This window comes from Hyla sarda, chromosome 4 (genome assembly GCF_029499605.1).
Source record: "Hyla sarda isolate aHylSar1 chromosome 4, aHylSar1.hap1, whole genome shotgun sequence".
Taxonomy (NCBI): domain Eukaryota; kingdom Metazoa; phylum Chordata; class Amphibia; order Anura; family Hylidae; genus Hyla; species Hyla sarda.
Window position 1 is genome coordinate 167,466,655 of NC_079192.1, and position 23,354 is coordinate 167,490,008.

At 42.5% G+C, this 23,354-nt stretch overlaps 1 protein-coding gene across 2 annotated transcripts in view; it reads left to right on the plus strand.

Moving 5' to 3' along the window:
* The window catches only part of ARID3B (AT-rich interaction domain 3B), a 60,188-nt gene that overhangs the window by 11,871 nt on the left and 24,963 nt on the right, over positions 1-23,354 (plus strand). For both annotated transcript variants that reach the window (XM_056572657.1, XM_056572658.1), the window contains exons 3-4: positions 13,972-14,037; positions 16,284-16,356. In XM_056572657.1, the coding sequence (XP_056428632.1) occupies positions 13,972-14,037; positions 16,284-16,356 (139 nt within the window). The remainder of the gene's footprint in view (positions 1-13,971; positions 14,038-16,283; positions 16,357-23,354) is intronic.

Here is a 23,354-nt window from a genome sequence, read left to right on the forward strand (position 1 = left end):
TGCCCCTGCCTGTCCTGGGGTCCAGAGACTGCCGGCCCCGCTGCCCCGTTGCCTCCCCCATCCCCGGTTGTATAATTACCTGTTGCCGGGGTCGGGTCCACGCTGCTTCTGGCCTCCGGTGTGGCGTCCCCTGCGTTGTTGCTATGCGTGGCGCGGCGTAATGACCAGTGACGTCACGGTGAAGACGTCACTCGTCATTGCTTCTCGCAGCGCATAGCAACGACGCAGGGGACGCCACACCGGAGGCCAGAAGCAGCGCGGACCCGACCCCGGCAACAGGTAATCATACAACCAGGGATGGGGGAGGCAACGGGGCAGTGGCAGCGACTATGGGTGCCGCTGCCCCTTCACTCCCCCTGGCTATCGGCGCCGCTGCCCCAGCGCCGATAGCCAGGGGGAGAGAAGGGGCAGCAGCGCCGATAGCCAGGGGGAGAGAAGGGGCAGCGGCAGGGCTCTAGACCCCAGGAAAGGCAGGGGGAGATAAGCAGGCAGCGACTGCTTCTCTCCCCCTGCCTTTCCTAGGGGCTTCTGCGGACTCAGAAACAGTGTATCGGGGTATGCACATGCACCCTCATTTTACCAAGGATATTTGGGTAAACTTTTTTTACCCAAATATCCTTGGTAAAATGAGGGTGCGTGGTATACCCCGATAAATACGGCAATTAGAAGTCCTTGAATTATTTAGGTTACTGTTATACTTTGTCTTGTTGCACGTTTTTTTTTTTGCCACAATATTTTCTAAATAAAATTTGGACGAAGCCTTAGAAATTTGCTTTACAAATCCCGATAAACTTTGCTGGAGGTGAGTGTTTATTATGAACGTAAACATATTTGCCCCAACTATTAGTTTTTAGGGTACATTCACGTGCTAGAAGCGGGAAATCCACTGTAAGGGTGCATTCACACCACGTTTTTGTAATACAGTTCCCGTATACGTTTTCAATGTGAAAACTGTATGGAACCGTATTGAAAACTGTATGCACTGACACTCCATTGAAAACCGTATGCCAAAAGATGCATCAGGTTGTGTCTGTTTGGCATTCTGTACGGTTTTGTCAGTTTTCTTTCCTGTACCCAAAACCGTAGTCTACTGTATACGTTTTATTTATTTATTTATTTTTAACATGGGAGTCAATGGGAACTGTACAGAACCGTGTATGCATACGGTTCCATCCGGTTTTCACCATACGGTTTTTGACTGTTTTTTCTTGGAATTTCAATCAAACAGGTGAAACTTTATTCAAAATGGAGTGAAAAGTTAAAAACGTATATGTTTTTTTTCTTACAAAACAGATGCAACCGGACATCATTTTTCAAACCGTATACAGTTTTTAACTGAATACGAGTTGACATTTGTACACACATTTTGATACAGTTTAGTCAGGTTTTGAGGAATCCGTTTTTCATCAAAAAACTGATGCGGGAACTGTATTGCAAAAACGTGGTGTGAATGCACTCTCAGTTACGCTACCATTCATTACAAGTGGTCAGCTGGCAATCTGCAAATCTGCCTCTATTGCAGGCTGACCACAGATGAGTGAATGATAGCGTTACTCACAGCAGGTAGCCCGCTACTAGTCATGAGAATGTGAACGTACCCTTAGGGTGGTTTTACATACAGCATTCTGCAGGGAAATAACACTTTTCCCTGCGTGTTCTACTTCTATAAAACTATGACCTGTGCTCCTGAAACAGAAAAATGGCATTGATAATGTATGTTAATTGATCATGGATAAGATTAGGTATACATGTATTTTTTTTTTATCTAAAGAAATAGTTTGCATTGTGTTTGCTTCCAGACTTGCAAGTTGCATGTTGGAAATGGTTTATAATCTGTATTGGTCTTGCTCACTATTCCTTATATGCCCAGTTTTGTTTCTGAACGCTTGTCTTCCATTATTAATCCCTCTGCTGAAGCGCAGAACAATATAAGGGTTGTAATAATTAATAATAAAGGATATAGAGCAGAAAGGGGACATTGCCCATCTAATTCTGTAGATTGTGCCAGATTTTACCAGATTACTGCAAACATCTGTTTGTGTGTTAGCATTTATTTTCTGTAGTTTTCTATGCAACAGTCTTAATATAAGCTTCGGTTGTTAGATCTTCTCTTTTCCAGGCTTTTAGACAAAAATAGCTGTTATGGCTATTGCATTTGCTCCTCAATTCCTAGGGGTGCAGTTGCCAAGCCACTTGGGGCTTTGTGTTTGAGGCATGAAGATGTCAGTAATTTACTAGGCATTGTGTCTGGGAGGAGGGGAGATGATTGTAGGACAAGTGAAGGGACAACAGGGATGTCTTGACCTCTGATCCCTGACAAGGGTGGATGTGGCTCATCAAAAGGCCGATTAGCTGCAGTTATTATGGGAAGAGTGGCTGAATTTAAGCCAATGTACTGCCTGCTGAAGTGCACTTACTGTGTGTGGTATAACATAGTACAAAGTCAACTTAAAGCATAGAAGCATTCAACATCTAATGTTGGTTTCACATGGTGTACAGCCAAATAGAACTGATAGATATTCTCACTGCCACGTTGGTCAGTCTGTCGAAAGGATGGAAGTTGAGTGGAGAAGAAAATAGTACGTCTTTTTATTTTAATTTTTTTCCCTTCTTCCATTTAAAGGGTACATTCACATGTGTATTTTCTGCTGCAGATTTGCTTCAGCAGATTTTGCTGCCCCTTGACATCAATGGGCAGCAGAAAATAAGCATGTGTGAATGTACTCTACTCCTATAAAATGAGACACCTGACACACCCTTTTCTAGCGCAAATAAAAATATATAAAATAAAAAGCCGAATGGGCAGTGTGAACCTAGCCTTAGATTTCTTGCGCATGTTTTAACTTTTCCTGACCACGTATTTTGTGCTTTTGGACTTCTGATTCATTTTATGTAGTGTAGGTGACTTGTCACTTATTTCTAAGTTTTTGTTTTTCTTATTATGGCCATACCTAAAAATAGTTTGACAGTTCATTGCTTTTGAAAACTATGAAAAACACCTTTCACTTTTTTGCTCATAATAATTTATCAAACGTTGGGAGAGAGAAAGTGGTGTGAATTTCCCACAGCAACCAATCACAGCTCAGCTAACTAGCGCTGGTAAAGTGAAAGCTGAGCTGTGATTGGTTGATGTGGAAAAATCGCTCCGCTTTTTCTCTCACACAGTTTGATAAATCTGGGTACAGGTCTCTAATTTACTAAGATTATTTGGTTTTTATTAGTGTAGATTGATGTTTCAGACTTGCAGGATTCCCCTCTATTTGCTATGGGCATATACTGAAAGAGAAAGTTCTGACCAGCTTTTTCATGGTGAGAAATTTCAGGAATTTGCAGGATTTTGCGTGGATTCAATAGTAAATGGGTCCAGTTGTAAAAACACTCCCTTTTTTGGGGGGTTTGTAGGTTTTTGGCACATTGTGCCACAAATTCTGGCGCAGTACGCCACATTGTGTCACACAACTTGACAAAGGCAGGTTGGGTTTACAAGAGTAAATCAGCGCCAATATTGTCAAAATAAATACTGCAGCTTTTTGCATGAGCATGGTGGAATTTCCTAAACACTTCAACATAGGGGAGGGGATTTATCAAAACCTGAGCTTTTTTTCTTTAATTTTTAAAAAGGCCTCAGCAACCAATTGAATCGCTTCTTTCATTTTGCAAAGGGTGACTGGTCAGCTTTTTCCTCTGCACAGGTTTTAATCTCCCCCACAATGTATAACTGCATTTCCGTGTATTACTAATAAAAAAAATTAAAAAAAATATTTTTTTTAATATTCTGCAGTAAGCTTAGTCGCCACCTATTTTATATTAAAGATTTTCCGGTGTAACCTTCATATGATGGGACTCTGACTTCACAAACCTGCGATCACTGCGAGTCCTACAGTTTGCACTGTCAATGATTTAAAAATGTACCTGTCAGATCCCACAAACAAACAAAAAATTGTTACTCAGTATCTAATTCTGACTATGAACATATCATTTTTATGCCTCTAACACCAATAATAATAATAATAAAAATTACCTCTTTTCATTAGCTCACAGTGTTAGAAGTGTCCTTCCCTTGTGGTGATGGGAGGTGATTGGTGTGTCTGCTCATGCAGCCTTGTCCGTGAGTCCCCTCTCTTGTCCGTGGGTCCCCTCTCTTGTCCGTGGGTCCCCTCTCTTGGCCGTGGGTCCCCTCTCTTGGCCGTGGGTCCCCTCTCTTGGCCGTGGGTCCCCTCTCTTGGCCGTGGGTCCCCTCTCTTGGCCGTGGGTCCCCTCTCTTGGCCGTGGGTCCCCTCTCTTGGCCGTGGGTCCCCTCTCTTGGCCGTGGGTCCCCTCTCTTGGCCGTGGGTCCCCTCTCTTGGCCGTGGGTCCCCTCTCTTGGCCGTGGGTCCCCTCTCTTGGCCGTGGGTCCCCTCTCTTGGCCGTGGGTCCCCTCTCTTGGCCGTGGGTCCCCTCTCTTGGCCGTGGGTCCCCTCTCTTGGCCGTGGGTCCCCTCTCTTGGCCGTGGGTCCCCTCTCTTGTCCGTGATTCATGGACAAGCTGATACTGCTGCAGGACTTTACAAAAGGTCTTTAATTTTCATCAGTAACAACATATAAAAAGTTTTTGGATCTGAGAGTGCCTATTTAAGAATAGGGGTGCCTCTTCTGTTGTTGGCAAGGTAGTGCAGGCATAGTTTCTTTCCATTGTTAAGAGGGGAATTAGAAACCTTGTTGTTTGTTTGCTCTTAGTAATACTAGTAAGGTTGAGGTGCACAGTGTTTCATTTGCATCATGTTGAATTCCTCACCCATGTTGTCATTTTATTTTCTAATAAGTGAGATAATACTTTTATTTATATGGAGCCAACAGATTCCGCAGCACTTTACAATTTTGTTCTAAATGTATCTATCATTTAACAAGCATCTGCCATATTAGATGTTGTGATTGGTGGCGTCTAGGTGCTAAGACCTCCACTGGTCACTGAAGGGAATGCTCTGTCCTTTAGCTCCCACATATTTTAATTCACTGAAGACCTGTCAATTGTTCCCTCTTTTTATTTTATTTCTGGCTTCTATGTTGTATTTAGAGCACACATTTATCCTCCTATAGCACATTTCATGCACTGTTATTATTTAGAATAAGACGGACCTGTTTTTAACAGCCCCGGTCCTACTTTACATGTCTGCTGGTGGTGTAACTTAATATAAATGTCAGATTTAATGTGACTGTGTTACTATCATTAGTACAATAGTAAATATTCTCGTGGCTCTCCAGTGTGCATTCCTTGTTTGGTACAGAAAGGAAGGTGATTGAGGAGAGGGGGCTGGGAAATTTCCAGACATGTGAGATCCATTCTAAGTAGATAGACCAGGTGGTATGGTGGTAATCCCAGCTGTGTCCTCGTCTCCTTTAATTGCTATAAACATCTCACACGTCCCTTGATCTGTAGTGGATCTGGAATTGTGTAGTTTGTGTGTAAAGTGGTATATTCCTCTGTGCGTGCTTATTGCCTCTCATTCTACGTGCCATATAACGTGCAGGGATTTCACAGGGCATTCAGAACTGTAGGTGACACAAAGGCAAATCATTTCTTGATATGAATAATTGTGATGTAATTATTTTTTTCAAAATAAACTCGTGCCAGGAAGTAAAACAGATTTGTAAATTACTTATAAATAAATAAATCTTAATCCTTTTAGTACTTATCAGCTGCTGTATGCTCCACCGGAAGTTCTTCTTTTTGAATTTCTTTTCTGAAATTAGACAGAGGCTCTCTGCTTACACCTCTGGACAGTTCCAGACATGGACAGATGTGTCAGCAGAGAGCACTGTGGTCAGACAGAAAAGAAATTCAAAAAGAAAACTTCCTGTGGAGCATACAGCAGCTAAGTACTGGAAGGGCTAAGATTTTTTTTTAATAGAAGTAATTTACAAATCTATTTGGTTATGGCTATAGCCTTTCTAGTTAGAGTACCTCTCATTAACTTGACAAATGTTATTATCCTCCTAGTTCATTGCCCCATTATGATAAACCACCTCCTGCCTTTATTTTTATTATTTTAGTTTTCTATCTTGATATTGCTCTGTATTTTCTGCTCATTTTCTGGTTCAGATTCACAGACTGGGAAGGGGCGTTCCCCAGCACTTGTGACATCATCTGAAGCCATACAGGGGAGAACTTCCTCCCTCACTCTGCTACCAACTGCCAGTATGCACTTAAGTGTGAGAGAAGCTATGATTGGATAAAGCTGCACACACACCCCTCAGCACTCCCATAGACTTGCATTGAGGTGGTGGGGCGTGACGGCACACGGGGGCGGAGTTGTGACGTCACGGGCTTCCGTTCCGGTGGTCGGGACCCAGACCCCCGCGATCAGACATCTTATCCCCTATCCTTTGGATAGGGGATAAGATGTCTAGGGGTGAATTACCCGATTAATGTAGTTTTGCTCATATCTAGTCCAAATTTCAAGCATACAAACAAAGCTGGCTGGAGGACCAGATCACAAACAAGAACTGTGAGAGTTTTTTACATTGAACACTCTGTATTATATGGATTTTCATATAGTGTTAATGTAGCTTCCTCAGAATAGTGTCCTTTGCTACATCTAGTGCTGAAGCATTTAACATCTAATAAACTTTTAAAGCTTTTCAGATGAGACCAGGATATATTACTGGAGGAGTCTGGAGGGTTTATATCTTGATCAATAAAATGGGGGTTGTAAAAGAAAGGGAGGCTCCTCTTGATCCACTTGGGATTTCTTTCATCCCCCTTCAGTGTTGGCGATGCAGGGGATTCTTCTTGTGGCCATTAATGACCACATACCTGAGAGATGGCTTCTACTCCGCTCAAACAAAAGATGCTTTAAAAGGAGCTGTCAGTAAGCAAATAAATAAATTCCCGAAAAGGGAAAAATAAGACACCACCTCTCTTTAGACCTTCCTGTTATGGGATGTGAAAAGCTGGAGAAGTATACCAAAGGTTAAATGAGAATGTTAACCTGAACTTTGATCTTGTACAAAGAATTGCTGCACATCTTGCCTGTTTGTATTTCAGGCTTCCCATTATGTGGAGGGGGCTAGAATGAAATCCTTTAGTGTTCTCGAAGTAAATCTCAAGGCATGTCTTCAGCACTTTCACAGAGTAGTTTCCTTTCTTGAAGTTTTATTTTTGTTTGTAATTTGACATAACATGCCTGTTGCATACTTTTTTCTTTACTTCTCGCCTGCCAGGCCGACATTGCTTATGGCAGTGCTTAAAATGATTCTTTAACAAGGGCCAGTTGGGAAAGTATTGCTACAATAGTTCTGTGTTGGACATTGATACTTTGGATTAGAGCTGGGCGGTATACAGCGGTTCATACCGAATACCAACATTTTTGTGCTGCACGATATGAATTTTAACCAATACAACAATACCGGTTCTGCCCCTCCCCCTCGGGAATGAATGAAACAGCCCAGCGCTGTGCTGTCCCTACATTGGGGAACTAATCCTATGTGACCTGCGAGTGCGGTCCCCCCCCCCAATTATTAGCCCAGCGCTGTCCCCATCAGGGTACTACTCACATGTCACCCGCATGCGCTGCCCTCCTCGTCCTGTTAGTTGCGGCCGCCGGCGCTGACACTCTATACAGTGGTCTCCAACCTGCGGACCTCCAGATGTTGCAAAACAACAACTCCCAGCATGCCCGGACATCCGTTTGCTGTCCGGGCATGCTGGGAGTTGTAGTTTTGCAACATCTGGAGGGCCGCATGTTGGAGACCACTGCTCTATACTGTGCGGTATCCCTATGCCCGGGCTGCAAAAAATAAAAAAAATAAACTTTAACTCACCTCCCGTTAGTCTGGTACTGGCCTCACTTGTTTCCTGAGGATGGGAACGTCGGACAGCCGTCAGCCTATCACCGGCCGCAGCGATGTTCCGCCTCGGCCGGTGATAGGCTGAGCCCACTGTCATGTAAGAAGCATGACATGACAGTGGGCTCAGCCTATCGCCGGCCGAGGCGGAACATGGTTGTGGCCGGTGATAGGCTGACCGCTGTCTAATGTTCCCGTCCCCAGCATAAGGCCGATGTAGGTGCGTTAAAGTTTATTTTGTTTACCTTTTGCAGCCCGGGCATAGGGATACAGTATAGTGTCGACGCCGGCGGCCGCAACAGACTGGACGAGGAGGTCAGCGCTTGGAGATGTGGGCTAAAAAATCAAATGATGGCCCACTTTTCAGCAGGACTGGATGAGGAACTGCTATGTTTTGCCTTTTTGATCATAGTAAATTAATATTAATTTATGTGACAATCCCTTTAACATTCAGCAGCTGCCAAAATCTACATCAGAAGCCAGTCCTGCCATGCTTTTTCACCCACATGTGCCTCAGTACTAGAATGTAACCTGAGTGAATACCCTATTGTACAGCCTCACATGCATATGAATTGGTGGCCTGCTGGCATGTGTGTTACAACTGCTATGTTTACACTGAATTAGGTCAATTTGCTTTATCCAAAGAAGGGAACAGCGACACAATAAGCATAAGAAATTAACACATACATTCTAGCAATTTCTTCGTTATTCTCCTCCATTCTCTGCTCTCTTGATTAAAATATTAAAGTTCTTAATTGCAAGTGTTTGAAAAGATTTGTCCCTAAATCTCAAAACTAAAATACATAGACAAAAACAGGTTTATTTCAGCTGTCCTTCCAGTTTGGTTGTCTACTGTCCCAGATGGATGGGCCACCTGTCTTCCAGTGCCCACCATATACTCCACAAGTTCTTAATACCAAATAGCTTTTGGATACTGCTCATGATATTTCTGGACTCAACCACTACCTAAAGTTGTGATGTGGTTTAGATATCCTTTTTATTAGGGAATTCTTAATAGCCGTGTGACCCCTTTCAGAGCCTTCATCTGTTCTTCAGAATGGAAAACAGCTACAAAGATAATCTCTCACTGGGAGGACCCAACATGTCCATGCATTTCATGGACAGCCTATGAATTCCAGAGAGAATGCTGTGGCTCTAGTATATGTGAACGTGTACTACAGCGTCCCCCCCCCCCCCCCCCCCCCATAGAGTGACTGCTGGGGTTCCTGGACGCAGAGCACCCTTTTCATCTTTTTAACATGGTACCTTTTAGGCAAAAAGAGGTTGGAATAGCATCAATTGTTTTGGGATCTGTTTTGTATCTGTGGGTGGTCCAAAAGGGGGGAAAAATACTTGGAATTTCTTGGCTCTCTGTTTCCATAATTACATGAAATTGGACCTAACCAGGTTTGTTAGTCATGGGCTGACACTATCCCAGAATGTATTTAAAGGGGTGTTATCCAACAGACTTTTTTTTTCGTTTCTCTTTAATGTTCACAGGATGTTAAATAAAACTAAAGTCAAATGGGTGGCACAGATGGTTTTCAATTCAGAGGGAATTTGAGAGATTTGAGTGGTGCTGATCAGTTGAACTTTTGAGGTCCGTATTGGATTTTCTATGCCTGCACAGGCAATGTGAACTGGCATGGACAGCTAAGCAGGTAGATCTGACCCAGTGGTGGGTGTCTATATGCTCAGGAGTGGTATACTGTGGGGCACACATTCCTATATATTTTATTTACTTAGCATAAACTTTCTTTATCTGAATACTTTTATCTACATTTATTCATTCTCCTTTAACATATCTCTCTAGACTAAGTCCCCGCAGGAATCTACCATAATAGGTGAAAAATAAACATGTAGGGAGGTCAGGGCATAATGAGGGGTAAGGTTTCAGTGTGAAATCTTGATTTTTTTTTTTTATATACATTTTCTATATTTGGGTCACATTGGTCAGACATTTTTTGTTGTGCTGGTCTTTTAAATATACGATTAAAAGTTACATTTTAATATGCCCAGTCTTCAATGTAATATATTTTGATTTAAAAGGGTACTCCGCTGCTCAGCGCTTGGAACAAATTGTTCCGAACGCTGGAGCTGGCGCTGGGAGCTTGTGATATCATAGCCCCGCCCCCTCAATGCAAGTCTATGGGAGGGGGCGTGACTACCGTCACACCCCCTCCCAGAGACTTGCATTGAGGGGGCAGGGTGTGACATCACGAGCTCCTGGCGCCAACTCCAGCGTTCAGAACAGTTTGTTCCAAACGCTGAACAGCGGAGTACCCTTTTAAGTGTTAAGGGCTGATTTGGACTACTTGTGAGACTGTACCCCATACTCTTACCGTGGTCTATCTGAATTAAACCTCACTACTGAGGTGGTTTTGTGCCTTGGTGTGTGTGCTGTTCATTTTGTAGAAGGAAAGCTTTTTTTTGGGGGGGGGGGAAGACTGCAGGTGGTATTATGGCATTCACGACACGTTGTATACCACCCTCCAAGGTACTAAACACAGTGTCCCTTTTGAAGTTCTATTGTCAGCCCTGTTCACTTAATATAGGAGGTAAGGTATACAGCTCCTTTTAAAGTCTAATCCCATAAGCTGACTCAGTGATTTTGCTCAATAAATGCAGATGGCTGACTGGAGTTTTGTAGGGATTGCTGCTTAATTAAGGGAGATATTGGCCAAAGAAGTCACCATGGGTGTGGTGAGGTTCAGATGTGTGGCTTCCAGATCCGGCAGATTACAATACTCACCTCTCATTTATAGCTCATAAACCTGATACGCACTTTTTTTTTTTTCTTAGCATTTTATCTAGATGAATACGGACTCCGTGAGTGAGTGACACTTTATGGTTACAGTCCCCAAGTAATTGCAGGAAGGGGGGCAGGGCAGTTTACATATGCTTGCCCACTGTTGTGTGATTCACACACTACCATATGAACATTCCATATTCATGGATGAGTCAAAGTAAGGAAATACTATCCCTTCAGTAGCTGCAGTCCCCAAGATTAGTGTTGTGAAGTGAGATACCTTATAGGGGGGGATACTTGTGCACCAGAGGGTCTGGAAAACTTTAGAGGGGTACTCCAGTGGAAAACTATTTACTTTAAATCAACTGGTGCCAGAACGTTAAACAGATTTGTAAATTACTTCTATAAAATAAATTTGAATCCTTCCAGCACTTATCAATTGTTGTTTACTACAGAGAAAGAAATTTTCTGTCTGTCCATAGTTCTCTCTGCTGACACCTCTGTCTGTGTCAGGAACTGTCCAGAGCAGTATATGTTTGCTATGGGGATTTGCTCCTGCTCTGGTCAGTTCCTGACACGGACAGAGTTGTCAGCAGAGAGCAATGTGGTCAGACAGAAAAATTCAAAAATAAAAGAACTTTCTCTGTACTATACAGCACCTGATAAGTACTGGAAGGATTAAGATTTTTTAGAAGAAGTAATTTACAAATCTGTAACTTTCTGGCACCAGTTGATTTAAAATAGTTTTCCACCGGAGTACCTCTTTAAAGAAAATGTATGGTGTCACACTTCAGCCTCTGTGCACAAGTTTCTTTAGGCTTTGGGTGTTCGTTGATATGTATCTCCACACATATAAAGTCCTTTGGAATATGCCACAGAAAAACGATGCCTTCACATGAAATCTAAAGGGTGTGGATGTACAATAATGCCCTATGTGCCTCTGTGGCGTTCCTATTACACCTCTATACAAAGCAACCATAATGCTGCCTTGAAATAATAGTGGCCAGTCCCGTGATAAATACTAGATTGCTGGGACCTTCAGCTGTTGCCAGAACAAGGTGCCCCCATGCTGACAGGATTGGCCTTGCCTCCTCCTTCATAGTTTGAGGCACTGCCAACCACCATAGACTTTGAGGGGGCACAGGGATGACCCAGTCTCTCTAAACAGGGTTAAATTGTCCTTGATTTATCTTGGGCTCAATTCATACCTGTTTCGAGCTAACCGTTTTTATTCCATGAATCATCTTAGCAAGATAATCTAAAGAAGGGGAAATGTGTAACATAAGATTTATAGCTGGTAGGGTACAACCTTTGTTAACACTACAATTTCCAGCCATGTAGGGAAGGATTTTATTTCCCCATTTCCTTCAGGCAGTAAACAAGCACTGAAGTTTTGGTCCAGCTTCCCAACCCCCATCTCTTTTACTGGTCTAATAAAATAGTTTGTTAATGCCTGAAGGGAAGTGACTGGTGAATTCTGAACCAAATGTTTAGTAGACACAGCAGTCCATTGACTGGCACTAGAGCTAAAAGAGGATTAGTAGCTGCAATTTAAAGCTGATCCCTTCTCAAGTCTGGCGGCAACTATGTGATATAATGGGAATCCTAATTGAACAACTCTTAACTGGTTTGTATAGGACAGGACCCTGATAATGAGGTTTATACGTAGTTAAATACTTCTTCCGGTCAGGGTGGTTTTCAGTGCTGTAGCAATCTTTGTGAGAACTGATGTCCTACAAAATCTAGATGACAGAATATAATGCATGTTTCTTATTGTAAAATTTACCAGCAGTTATTAACCCCCCCCTTCCAAGAAAGTTTTTAATAAAGATTTTGCATTGTCTTTGATTCACATTTTAATTTTTTATTTATTTTATGATTAACCATATAAATTATCACAACAAACATGTGAACAAACAAGTTAATGTGGCACTAATAAACGACTCTGCTTTATCTTTAATATAATTGACATGCAAGCATATGCCAGTCTGTGTAGTAGTAAAATGGGCACTGTCTTATTCTAAAACTTTTTTTTATATGTTGTACATCTTGGCAAAAAATTAACTTTTCTAATATATTTCATAAGAATTTTTTATTTCCTTTTTATAGAAATCATGGCTTATAAAATCATGGCTTTGTCCAAGCTGAAGCACAGGCATGGACAAAGTCCAGTAAGTGAGGGTGGGATAGCACTGTGTTCTCTCCTGTCTGATAGGACTCCTCTGTGCTCTCTCCTGTCTGATAGCACTCCTCTGTGCTCTCTCCTGTCTGATAGTACTCCTCTGTGCTCTCTCCTGTCTGATAGCACTCCTCTGTGCTCTCTCCTGTCTGATAGCACTCCTCTGTGCTCTCTCCTGTCTGATAGGACTCCTCTGTGCTCTCTGCTGTCTGATAGGACTCCTCTGTAATCTCTCCTGTCTGATAGGACTCCTCTGTGCTCTCTGCTGTCTGATAGCACTCCTCTGTGCTCTCTCCTGTCTGATAGGACTCCTCTGTGCTCTCTGCTGTCTGATAGGACTCCTCTGTAATCTCTCCTGTCTGATAGGACTCCTCTGTGCTCTCTCCTGTCTGATAGCACTCCTCTGTGCTCTCTCCTGTCTGATAGTACTCCTCTGTGCTCTCTCCTGTCTGATAGCACTCCTCTGTGCTCTCTCCTGTCTGATAGCACTCCTCTGTGCTCTCTCCTGTCTGATAGCACTCCTCTGTGCTTTCTGCTGTCTGATAGCACTCCTCTGTGCTCTCTGCTGTCTGATAGGACTCCTCTGTGCTCTCTGCTGTCTGATAGGACTCCTCTGTAATCTCTCCTGTCTGATAGGACTCCTCTGTGCTCTCTGCTGTCTGATAGCACTCCTCTGTGCTCTCTCCTGTCTGATAGGACAGGAGAGAGCAGAAGAGTGCTATCAGACAGGAGAAAGCACAGATGAGTACTAGCCCACCCTCACTTACTGGATTTTGTCCATGTCTGTGCTTCAGCTTGGACAAAGCCATGATTACTGAAAAAGAAATGACATTTTATCACGATGTATATTGGAAAAGTAAATGTTTCGCCAAGATGTACAACATATAAAAAGTTTTTGAATCTGACAGTGCCCATTTAAATCAACCCTAACTCACCCCTTTTTGTCGGGGTAGGAGTTTGTCTGTAGTCCCAAATATATATAGTGTGTGTGTGTGTGTGTATATATGTATGTGTGTGTATGTATGTGTATATATATATATATATATAATATATATATATATATATATATATATATATATATATATATATATATATGTATATGTGTATTTATAATATGAGATTAATTTCTCTCCAGCCTAAATTTATTTAAATGTTGATATTTTATTGAGATTTTTATTTATTTAAAAAAAAAAAAAAAATCTTCACCTTATCGTCCTCAGGAGAACACCTCTTGGTCCGAACATGGAGATGGACATAACAGAGAAGCATCTCGGGACTTTGCAAAGGTAGTATTGCTTGAAAGTAACATACATGAAGTATAAGTGATTTGGGGTTGTAATGTACTCTTGCAGATAACAAGCAATAATACCAGATAAATGTAAACAGCGCTGTTTCGCTACTTAACACTAGGGCTGGGCGGTATACCGGTTCATACCGAATACCGAACAGCGCTGGAGGGTCACATGATTTGGGGGGGCGGGGGTGAAATACCGTGGAACCGCCGTAAGTTTAAAAAAATACTGTGATACACATTTGGTCATACCGCCCAGCCCTACTTAACACACTGGAAGGAAGTCCCCATGTAAGCAACACTGAGGTTTTCCATCTATGGCATATGCAGTGTCTGATGGGTGTGACAGGTACCCTGTCCTAGATGTGGCAGACGAAGTTGACTGCGTTGCTTTTATTATTTTTATTATTTATATATATATTTAAAGAGTACCTATCATCATGTAAACTCTCCCTCATCTCCCCCCCCCCCCCCCCCAATCTGTCTCTGACTCTCACTGACACTATTCCTGTGTTTCTTTTCATTCAAAACCCCCTCTTTCTACCTGATTTATTGTCTTCTTGGCTTCTCATTCAGCTGTCCTAGTGTGAGGGAGGAAAAGAGCATGGCCCAGCATAGAGCCTGCAGCTCTGAATCTTCTCCTCTCTGTTTAAAACTGCATGTGCAGAGAGCAAGATCATAGCTCAGATAGTAAATTGAATGATGGCATGCAGTAAGGCAGAGTCAGGAGTATGCCCTGCTGTGCTATGAGCACAGTGCTGGCTCCTGCCTGTCTGATTCACAGGCAGGGAGCAATGCTGAGCTTGTCTGTGTCCCAGCTGCAGTCTGAGATTTAGGACTCCAGCAGTAGTCTGAAATCTATAAAAAAAAAAAAAAAAAAAGTTTAAATAAAAAAAAAAGTTTGCAGGCAGAACTGGTAGGGAGACCCCTAGTGGTCACCTTTTCAAAGTGGAAAATTAAAGGAGTAGTCCAGTGGTGATTCAGTGGTGAACAACTTATCCCCTATCCTAAGGATAGGGGATAAGTTGCAGATCGTGGGGGGGGGTCCGACCACTGGGGCCCCCCGCGATCTCCTGTACGGAGCCCCGACAGCCCGTGGGAAGGGGGCGTGTCGACCTTCGCTCGAAGCGGCGGCCGACACGCCCCCTCAATACAACTCTATGGCAGAGCCGAAGCGCTGCCTTCGGCAATCTCCGGCTCTGCCATAGAGATGTATTGAGGGGGCGTGTCGACACCCGCTATCTGGCGGGAGAGCCAGGCCCCCGTACAGAGAGATCGCAGGGGGCCCCAGCGGTCGGACCCCCTGCAATCTCAAACTTATCCCCTATCCTTAGGATAGGGATAAGTTTTTCACCACTGGACTACCCCTTTAAATAGAAAGACACATATGTTTTTTATAACATGCTATTGGAAAGTTATTCTGCATACATTAATCTATAGTATATCAAAAGTTTTTTTGATGAAAAGTACCCTTTAATTACATAAGACTTGTTTATAGTTTTTCTCCCCACCCCTTCAGCCCTCCCATTAAATCTGCCTCACACTTAAACAACATATTGATGTACAAACAATATAATAAGAAAGCTGTCATTAAGTGAGTAAGCCAATTCCTACTCCATCCAGTCCAACCCTCCCATTAGGCAGAGAAATAAAGAAAAAAAAATGTTACAACCATTTTCATACCTTGGAAATTTTTAAGAATCTATTCTTTTTTCCTACGAACCAAGTGTATTCAGAATTCTTTATCTTTTCCATTGTTTCTCTCCAACTTTCTACTGACCTGACTATATCACCTAACCAGTTTCATAGGATTAATATTTTAGTGTCGAGAAGAACTGGACTCACTAAAATATTAATTTTTTCACTACCACACTTCGGACAATCTGATGGTCCTCTCACCCCAAATCTATGTAATGACATGGGGGAAAAAAATACTTAAATATGCTTGCAGGCTATTCTGTTTTTGTACATTCCCTATAAGTTAATGGGAATTACAGATATAGTGTACCACAACAAAGTATGGTTTTTACTTATCAAGGGAGTTGAGAAAACAGCATAGCTTGCCATGTTCCACTGGTTTTGTAACTCCCATCCATATAAATGGAAACATAATACAACAACCCACTTGGCTGTTATATTTCTGTCCTCTCTGCCCATTGCATTCTGCATTTTTGGCTTTGTGTGTAAGACATTTTCTAATTTCTATATAAATGTTTTATTTTTTTATTTTTTACTTTGCAGCTTTACGAGCTTGATAGTGATCCAAAACGGAAAGAATTTCTCGATGATCTTTTTGTGTTCATGCAAAAGAAAGGTGAGCTAAAAGCAGTCAGTGTTCTTGTATCCCTTTTCTATTCAAAGCCATACAGTAAAAACAAAATAAAATAAAAAACCCTGTGCAGTATGACCCAGGTTAAACAATTGTTTTTTTGTGAAAAACTGGAGAGATTTTGCCCAGAACAACCAATCACATCAGTTTTCATATCTTAACAAGCTGTTAAAGCTGAACCTTAATTGGTTGCTGTGGGCAAAATCTCTCCAGTTTATCTATGGTCTCAGTTTTGATAAATCTGCTGCAGTAAATCCATGCCTAGTCCTTCACTCAGTAGACCTGTGGATACACCCTAAGCAATGCTTTGTGAGTTAAACAGCACGTCATATTTCACAAAAAATGTTTTGTTACTAAATACCTAATCCTGATCATGAACATACCCACATTGTGTCTAGCATCTATAGTTCTCTCACAGATACCTTCTATCTGTTGCTCCCTTGGTTTGTCATCCTGTGCCTTGAAGGGGACGTGTCCATATCTGCATGACTCCTTCCTCACTTCTATCTTTCTCACTGAGTCCTCAGATGATGTAGCAGCCAGATAGGATTATGTTCTGAATGGCATGGAGATGTATTTTTTTTTCTTCTTTAATTATCCATGATTTTCTATAAAAAGGAAAAACATTTTCTTATGAAGTATATTGGAAAGGTTAATGTTTTTCCAAGATTTTGACAGTGCCCATTTAAAGAGTACCTGTCACCAAACTAAACTTTTCATATATTGTTCTTTATGTAATTAAGACACATTGATATTTACTTGCTGTTAAAATTCTCAACCTTTTTATATGTTTTTTATGCGATTGAAAAAACGGCCACAAGGTGGCTCTGTTCTGTTCCCTGCTGCAAGTCAAACAGTTAGTTTGGTCTCCTCCCGGCCTTGAAGGAGACCAAACGCAGGAAGTGCGTGCGGGGCATGGCGAGGCACAGCTCTTGCAGGCTTCAGTGACGTTGCACCTGCTGGGTAATACTCACTTTCTCCTACTAGGAGCTCACACAATGTGAGCAAGGGGAAAGGTATGATACAGAACTTTTTAAAGCTCAGAATTTTTTTTTTAAGGGCAGGAGGGGTGTTAGGAGTAGTTAGGGAATGTTTTCTGAGTTAATTTAGAAAATATGGTTTGACAGATACTCTTTAAGTCTGATACCCTTTATTAAACAGCCAGAGATATGGGATTCTGTATATAGTTGATTCACTGAATTTTCATGCTGTAGTTAACCTGTTGGTGTATTTGTTTATACATATATGTCTAGATGCACAGGTTAAATTATTTGTACATATATATATATATATATTTTCCAAGGCTTCTTCAGGTGCTGAAGTGATTAAGAACCATTGGACAAGTTTACAGAGGGCAGTTTGACCCTTTAGGTACCTCATTCTGAAAAGATTACAGCCCCTATAGGAAATGGGCAAAGGGGTCTCCATTAGTTCAGGCTGTCAGTGTCTTTCATATGCCTGTTAAGGCCAACAGGTGCAGTCAGTTTTCCTGCACAGGATACATTATATATATATATATATATATATATATATATATATATATATATATATATATATATATATACACACATACACATACACACACACACTGCTCAAAAAAAATAAAGGAAACACTAAAATAACACATCCTAGATCTGAGTGAATGAACTAATCGTATGAAATGCTTTCATCTTTACATAGTTGAATGTGCTGTCCAGGGGTGTGGAAATTTTATAAAACTACTTGTCCACGGGACTAAAATGGAGCAAAATCTACTTGTCCCTCATGACTATCCACTTGTCTGGACCAATTTTCGCTTTTACGCTCTCATTTTTTCCTCCTCGCCCTATAACGGCCATAACCAACTACTATAATGATGCCTTTTAATTTTTCAATAACATATTCTCTGAACCAAAAAATATATATTAGGTGAAGTGAAATTGAAATAGTAAAAGATAATTTTGCAGATTTGGTGGTTTTATTTTCTACACCATTTACCTTGTGGTTGAGCTAACATGTTAGTTTCATACTTTAGGTCGCCTGATTACAGCAATACCAGATTTGTATAGTTTTTAATTGCCATTTTTTGACCCCTGTAGATTTTTCTTTTTTTTCTGCATTACAGGCTGTATGAGGGCTCATTTTTTGCCCCATAATCAGTTTTTTTTGTATCGGTGCCATTTTGGTATTGATCTGACTTTTTCATCACTTTTTAACTTTTTTTTTTTTCTGGGATATTATAAAAATTGCTTTTCTGTGGTTTGGTATTTTTTTTACATTTACCGTATGGGATACACAATGTTATATTTTAATAGTTCGTACAATTACACACAAAGCGATACCAAATATGTTCATTTTTATTATGTTTGCATGTTTTTATATAGGAAAAGGGGGTGATTTGAACTTTTAACATGGAAGGGTTAATGTGTGTTTTTTTTAAACTTTTATTAAAACTTTTTTTTTAACACTTTATTAGACTGATAGGAGGAATCATTATATTTCTTATACAGTTGAATAGAGTTCTATTGAACTCATTGATCTGTGTGCTCTGTGGTCAATTGATAGAGCCTGGTCCAGCCAGGCTCTATCAATGACAGAGCGGGACAGCAGGAAACAGAGGTAAGTCCTCCGGCTACCTCTATAGTGGATCGCCCCCCTGCGATCCACCCCACCAGGGAGCATACACGTTGCTTTAGACGCCGCTGTCAGCTTTGACAGCGGCGATCTAAAGGGTTAATAGCCAGCCGCGGTGATCGCCGCATGCTGGCTCTTAGCAGCGGCCCCCTTAAAACAGCCGGGAGCTGCAGAGTATGGAGTGGGCAGGAGTCTGGGGCCCGCTCCATACAGACTGCTGAGCACTGCATGCTAGTTATTAGCAGCGGTGTGAAACTTGCGCCCCGTGCAGATGTGTGACCACTCCTCCCCTCAGCTCTCTGAAGCTAGAGCTGGGGGGAGCGAAGGCAGAGGACACAGGTCTGCACGGGGAGCAAGAAGCCATGCCGCCTCATCTCGCACGTCTGCATGGCAGAAAGAAGGCAGAGCAGGGGAGAGACAGCTTCTCATCTCCCCCTGCTCTGCTTCAGAGGACGGAAGTTTCCACAGCCGGGGTATGCAGCGGGCATGAGTCGGGAGCCCGCTCCATACAGTCGGCAGAGCGCTGCAGCGCTTGTCATGTCCGCCCTGCTTGCCCGAAGCCGGGCTAAGGGACGGAAAGAACTGCATGCCCCGGTTGTCGGGCAATAGGAATTCCACATCCCTGTGACAACAATCACTGATTTGATTGTATACAAAAGTGTAGTTGACAACGGTATTGTATACATGAAAACATATGCGTTGCAATCCACGTTTTTCATAATGTGAGTCAATAGGAAATGGATTCTGCTGTGTGGCTTATAGCAGAAACAGTTTTTAGCACTCATTAACATATACCGCTTTAATCTGTATCAGGAGTATAAAAAGTAGACTGTAAACAAAATGGTGCCCAGGAGGTCTTCCCCATCACAGGAAGCGCCCAGATAAGACCAGGCCATGTTCTTTTTATTACCAACCATTGGCCTGCTTACATCCACCTACCCTGTTTGACTGACAGCCACTATATAATAAAAGACATGCACTGTACTTAACTGGACTCTTGCTGTGCTGAGGAACTGCCAGAAATTATGAAGCAGTAGGATTTATTCTGTCATTTTTATTAAGTTGGTTTATTAAGTTGGTAAATGTTTTTAGTAAAATATTACATCTGTTTCTTTCCAAATCTATGGTAATATGATTGATCCCATCTGATTGATGGTTCTTCAAAAATGAACCCTTTCTTAGATGTTTATTGACCTCTAAATCAGTTGAGTTGGCCATTCTGCTACTACTGCTTTCCCCTCCCTCCTTAACAGATCTTGAAATCTGATAAGCCTTAAAGGATCTGTCACTATCATTTATTGAGGAAACTGTTTGTGCTTGGGGGAGGGGATGCCAATTGAAGCTAGCAGGATTTGGTGAGTTAAAGATAGGGGGTGGAATCTGTCATTGGAATGTGATTAATGAAGCCATTAGCTCCTGGTGGCTGTGATATGCATCTGAGCTTTGATTTCCTTCCTGCAATGCAGAGATGTAGATTATCCCAGTTACACAACATTTACCTGAGTTATTTGCCTTAATTTAGTGAAATCGCTGTATGTGTAGCTAGTAAGGTGTACTCTGTTTATTCTTATACAACGGTACAAGTATATGCACAAGGTTGTACCCCATGGTAAAGGTACCATTATTTGTAGCTATGAGGGCAAATCAAAAATGCAGTTGGAAAGTTTTCAGACTAAAATAAAATAAAATCTATATCCTATAATGGGAATGTGAAAATAGAATTTTAGAATATTTACCAAATTCATCCTGAAGGGAAAAACTAAAATTGCTCATGGACATGAACTGAAGTATTCAGCCCTTTGGTTTGACACTTGAAATTTAGCTCTGGGGGCCTCCCGTATCTCCACCTGTGGTAAATTCAGTTGATTGGATATGATTTGAAGAGACACAGACCTTCTATATATCACCCCAAAAAAGTTATGATTGGAAAAAACTGCATGTAGAGCAGCTCAGAGACAGGATTGGCACAGATCTGGAGCAGAAGAGTCCTGAACAGAAAGATCCCAAGAGCACAGTGGTTTCCATCATTTTTAAATAAAAGATGTTGGAAACAACCAGGACTTGTCCTAGAGCCGGTTGTCCCTCCAAACGAAGTACCGTATTTTTCGTCATATAAGACGCTCCGGCATATAAGACACACCTAATTTTACAGGATAAAAATCTAGAAAATAAAGATTCTGAACCAAATACAATGTAGAGTATAGGACAGTGATCTTCAACCTGCGGACCTTCAGATGTTTGCTGTCCGGGCATGCTGGGAGTTGTAGTTTTGCAACATCTGGAGGTCCGCAGGTTGAAGATCACTGGTATAGGAGGTAGTACTCACGTGTCCCCGCCGCTCCGGACCATTTTACTGCTGCCTTGGATGTCGCCCTCCATCGCTGTCGCTGCATCCCCAGGTGATCTCGTCGCTCCGGAACGTCTCTGCTGCCCGGTATCCTCGCTCTCAGTCGGCGCCATGACGTCGCTACGCACGCTGCTCCTATTGGATGATGTTACGGCGTGCGCGAAGAAGTGATGGCGACGGAGAGCACCGGCCATGCAGGGGTTACTGTGCTGATATGTGGGTACCATGTTGTGTACAGTGGGGGTGGCTGCTGTAGTATGAGCAAAGATCTATCTCTTCTCCATTGGACAGAACAGGGAATTTTCTTTGGCGGCAAAACAGATGTCTCCGGAGCGATTGCGCTGACGTTCACATGGTGAGCAGAGGTAGAAACCGGGTCACCTGCACGATCTACCTATAAATGCAAGTTAGTGCAGGTGACTCTGCTGTAGGTAGTATCCCCTTGTAGGTAGTATAGATAGTTGCAGACATTAGTAGCAGCCCCACACCTGTATACCGCAGCCCCCCCTTGTAGACAGCGCCCCCACCGTGTCCCCCTTGTAGACAGTGCTCCCTCTTGTCCCCCTTACAGACAGAAGGCCCCTCCTTGTAGACCGCACCCCCCCCCCTTGTAGACACCGCCCCCCCCACTTTGTAGACAGCGGTCCCTCTTCTAGACCGCAAATCCCATCCCCTTGTAGACATCAGTGTGTGTGTGTGTCGTTCCCCCCCCCCCCCCCCGCTTATAGACTGCATTTTTTTGGGGGGGGGGAGGGGATTTTTTATTTTTACTTTTTTGTTAACTTTTTTTTTTACACTTTTTATTTCCCCATAGGGGACTATTTATAGCAATCATTTGATGGCTAATACTGTTCAGCGCTATGCATAGGGAATAGCACTGATCAGTATTATCAGCAATCTTCTGTTCTGGTCTGCTGGAAGGCAGATCAGAGCAGAAGAAGGCGGCGGAGGCAGGTGATGGGACCTCTGTCTCCCATGTTAGCTGATCTGATCCCCGTGGCCGTGCTGCAGGCGATCAGATCAGCATAAAATGTAGCCGTGCTGCCGCAGATTCCATGATCTGTATTGATCACGGCATCTGAGGGGTTAATGGCAGACATCTGCATGATTGCGGATGTTGGCCATTACCGGCGGGTCCCTGGCGGCTACTAGCAGCCGGGGCCTGCCGCACATGACCTGAGCATCGTTCTGATGCTCGCAGTCATGTACAGGACGTAAATGTACGCCCTGGTGCGTGAAGTACCACCGCCCCAGGGCGTACAGTTACGTGCTTAGTCATTAAGGGGTTAAAATAAACTGACTTGGGCAAAGTTCACACATGCAGGTATTAAGCAGGCTACAAATGCATCAAAAAAGCAAGTTGATAACTCAGTTGTATGAATTTACAATTTCTAACCCGATGGAGTTTTCTGTGCTCAAGGGAGCTGTGTATTCCCCTAACATGAGAGTGATTCCTGTCTGCTATCACAAGGGATCACATAATGCAGCTTACATGTACAACCCTAGTTTGTCTGATTGCTTTTGCAGGAATGAGCACTAATGGAATCCTCGATCAGTCCTATTTATTTATTTTTCACACCCATGAGTAATGTATCAAACTGCGTCTTCGCTACTTCTGATGTCATGTCTAAGTGGACAGTGTAGGGTATTCAGGCAGCACAAGGCTAGATATGCCGAGTGACGCCATCCACAGCTGTGTTTGTCACACACACTCCCCTCCCCCACAAGCCTCAAGTCTGAACATAATGATGGAAATAAGGGAGTCCATGAATCCCTCTCCCCACCCTCTCATCTTTACTGCAGAAATGACTTGCTATCACTTCAATGATTGATGACTGTCATCGGACACTCCCCATGATTAGTGTCACTGGGGTCACACAGGTTCATTACACAAGGGACTTCTGGGGACCTAGAGAATGTGATAGTTACACATAGTAATAAAATGAAATGATCTTTGTGACAGATGTCAGTATGCATTTTTAACTATGTAAATTCTCTTAACAGACACACATTTTAGCATCTG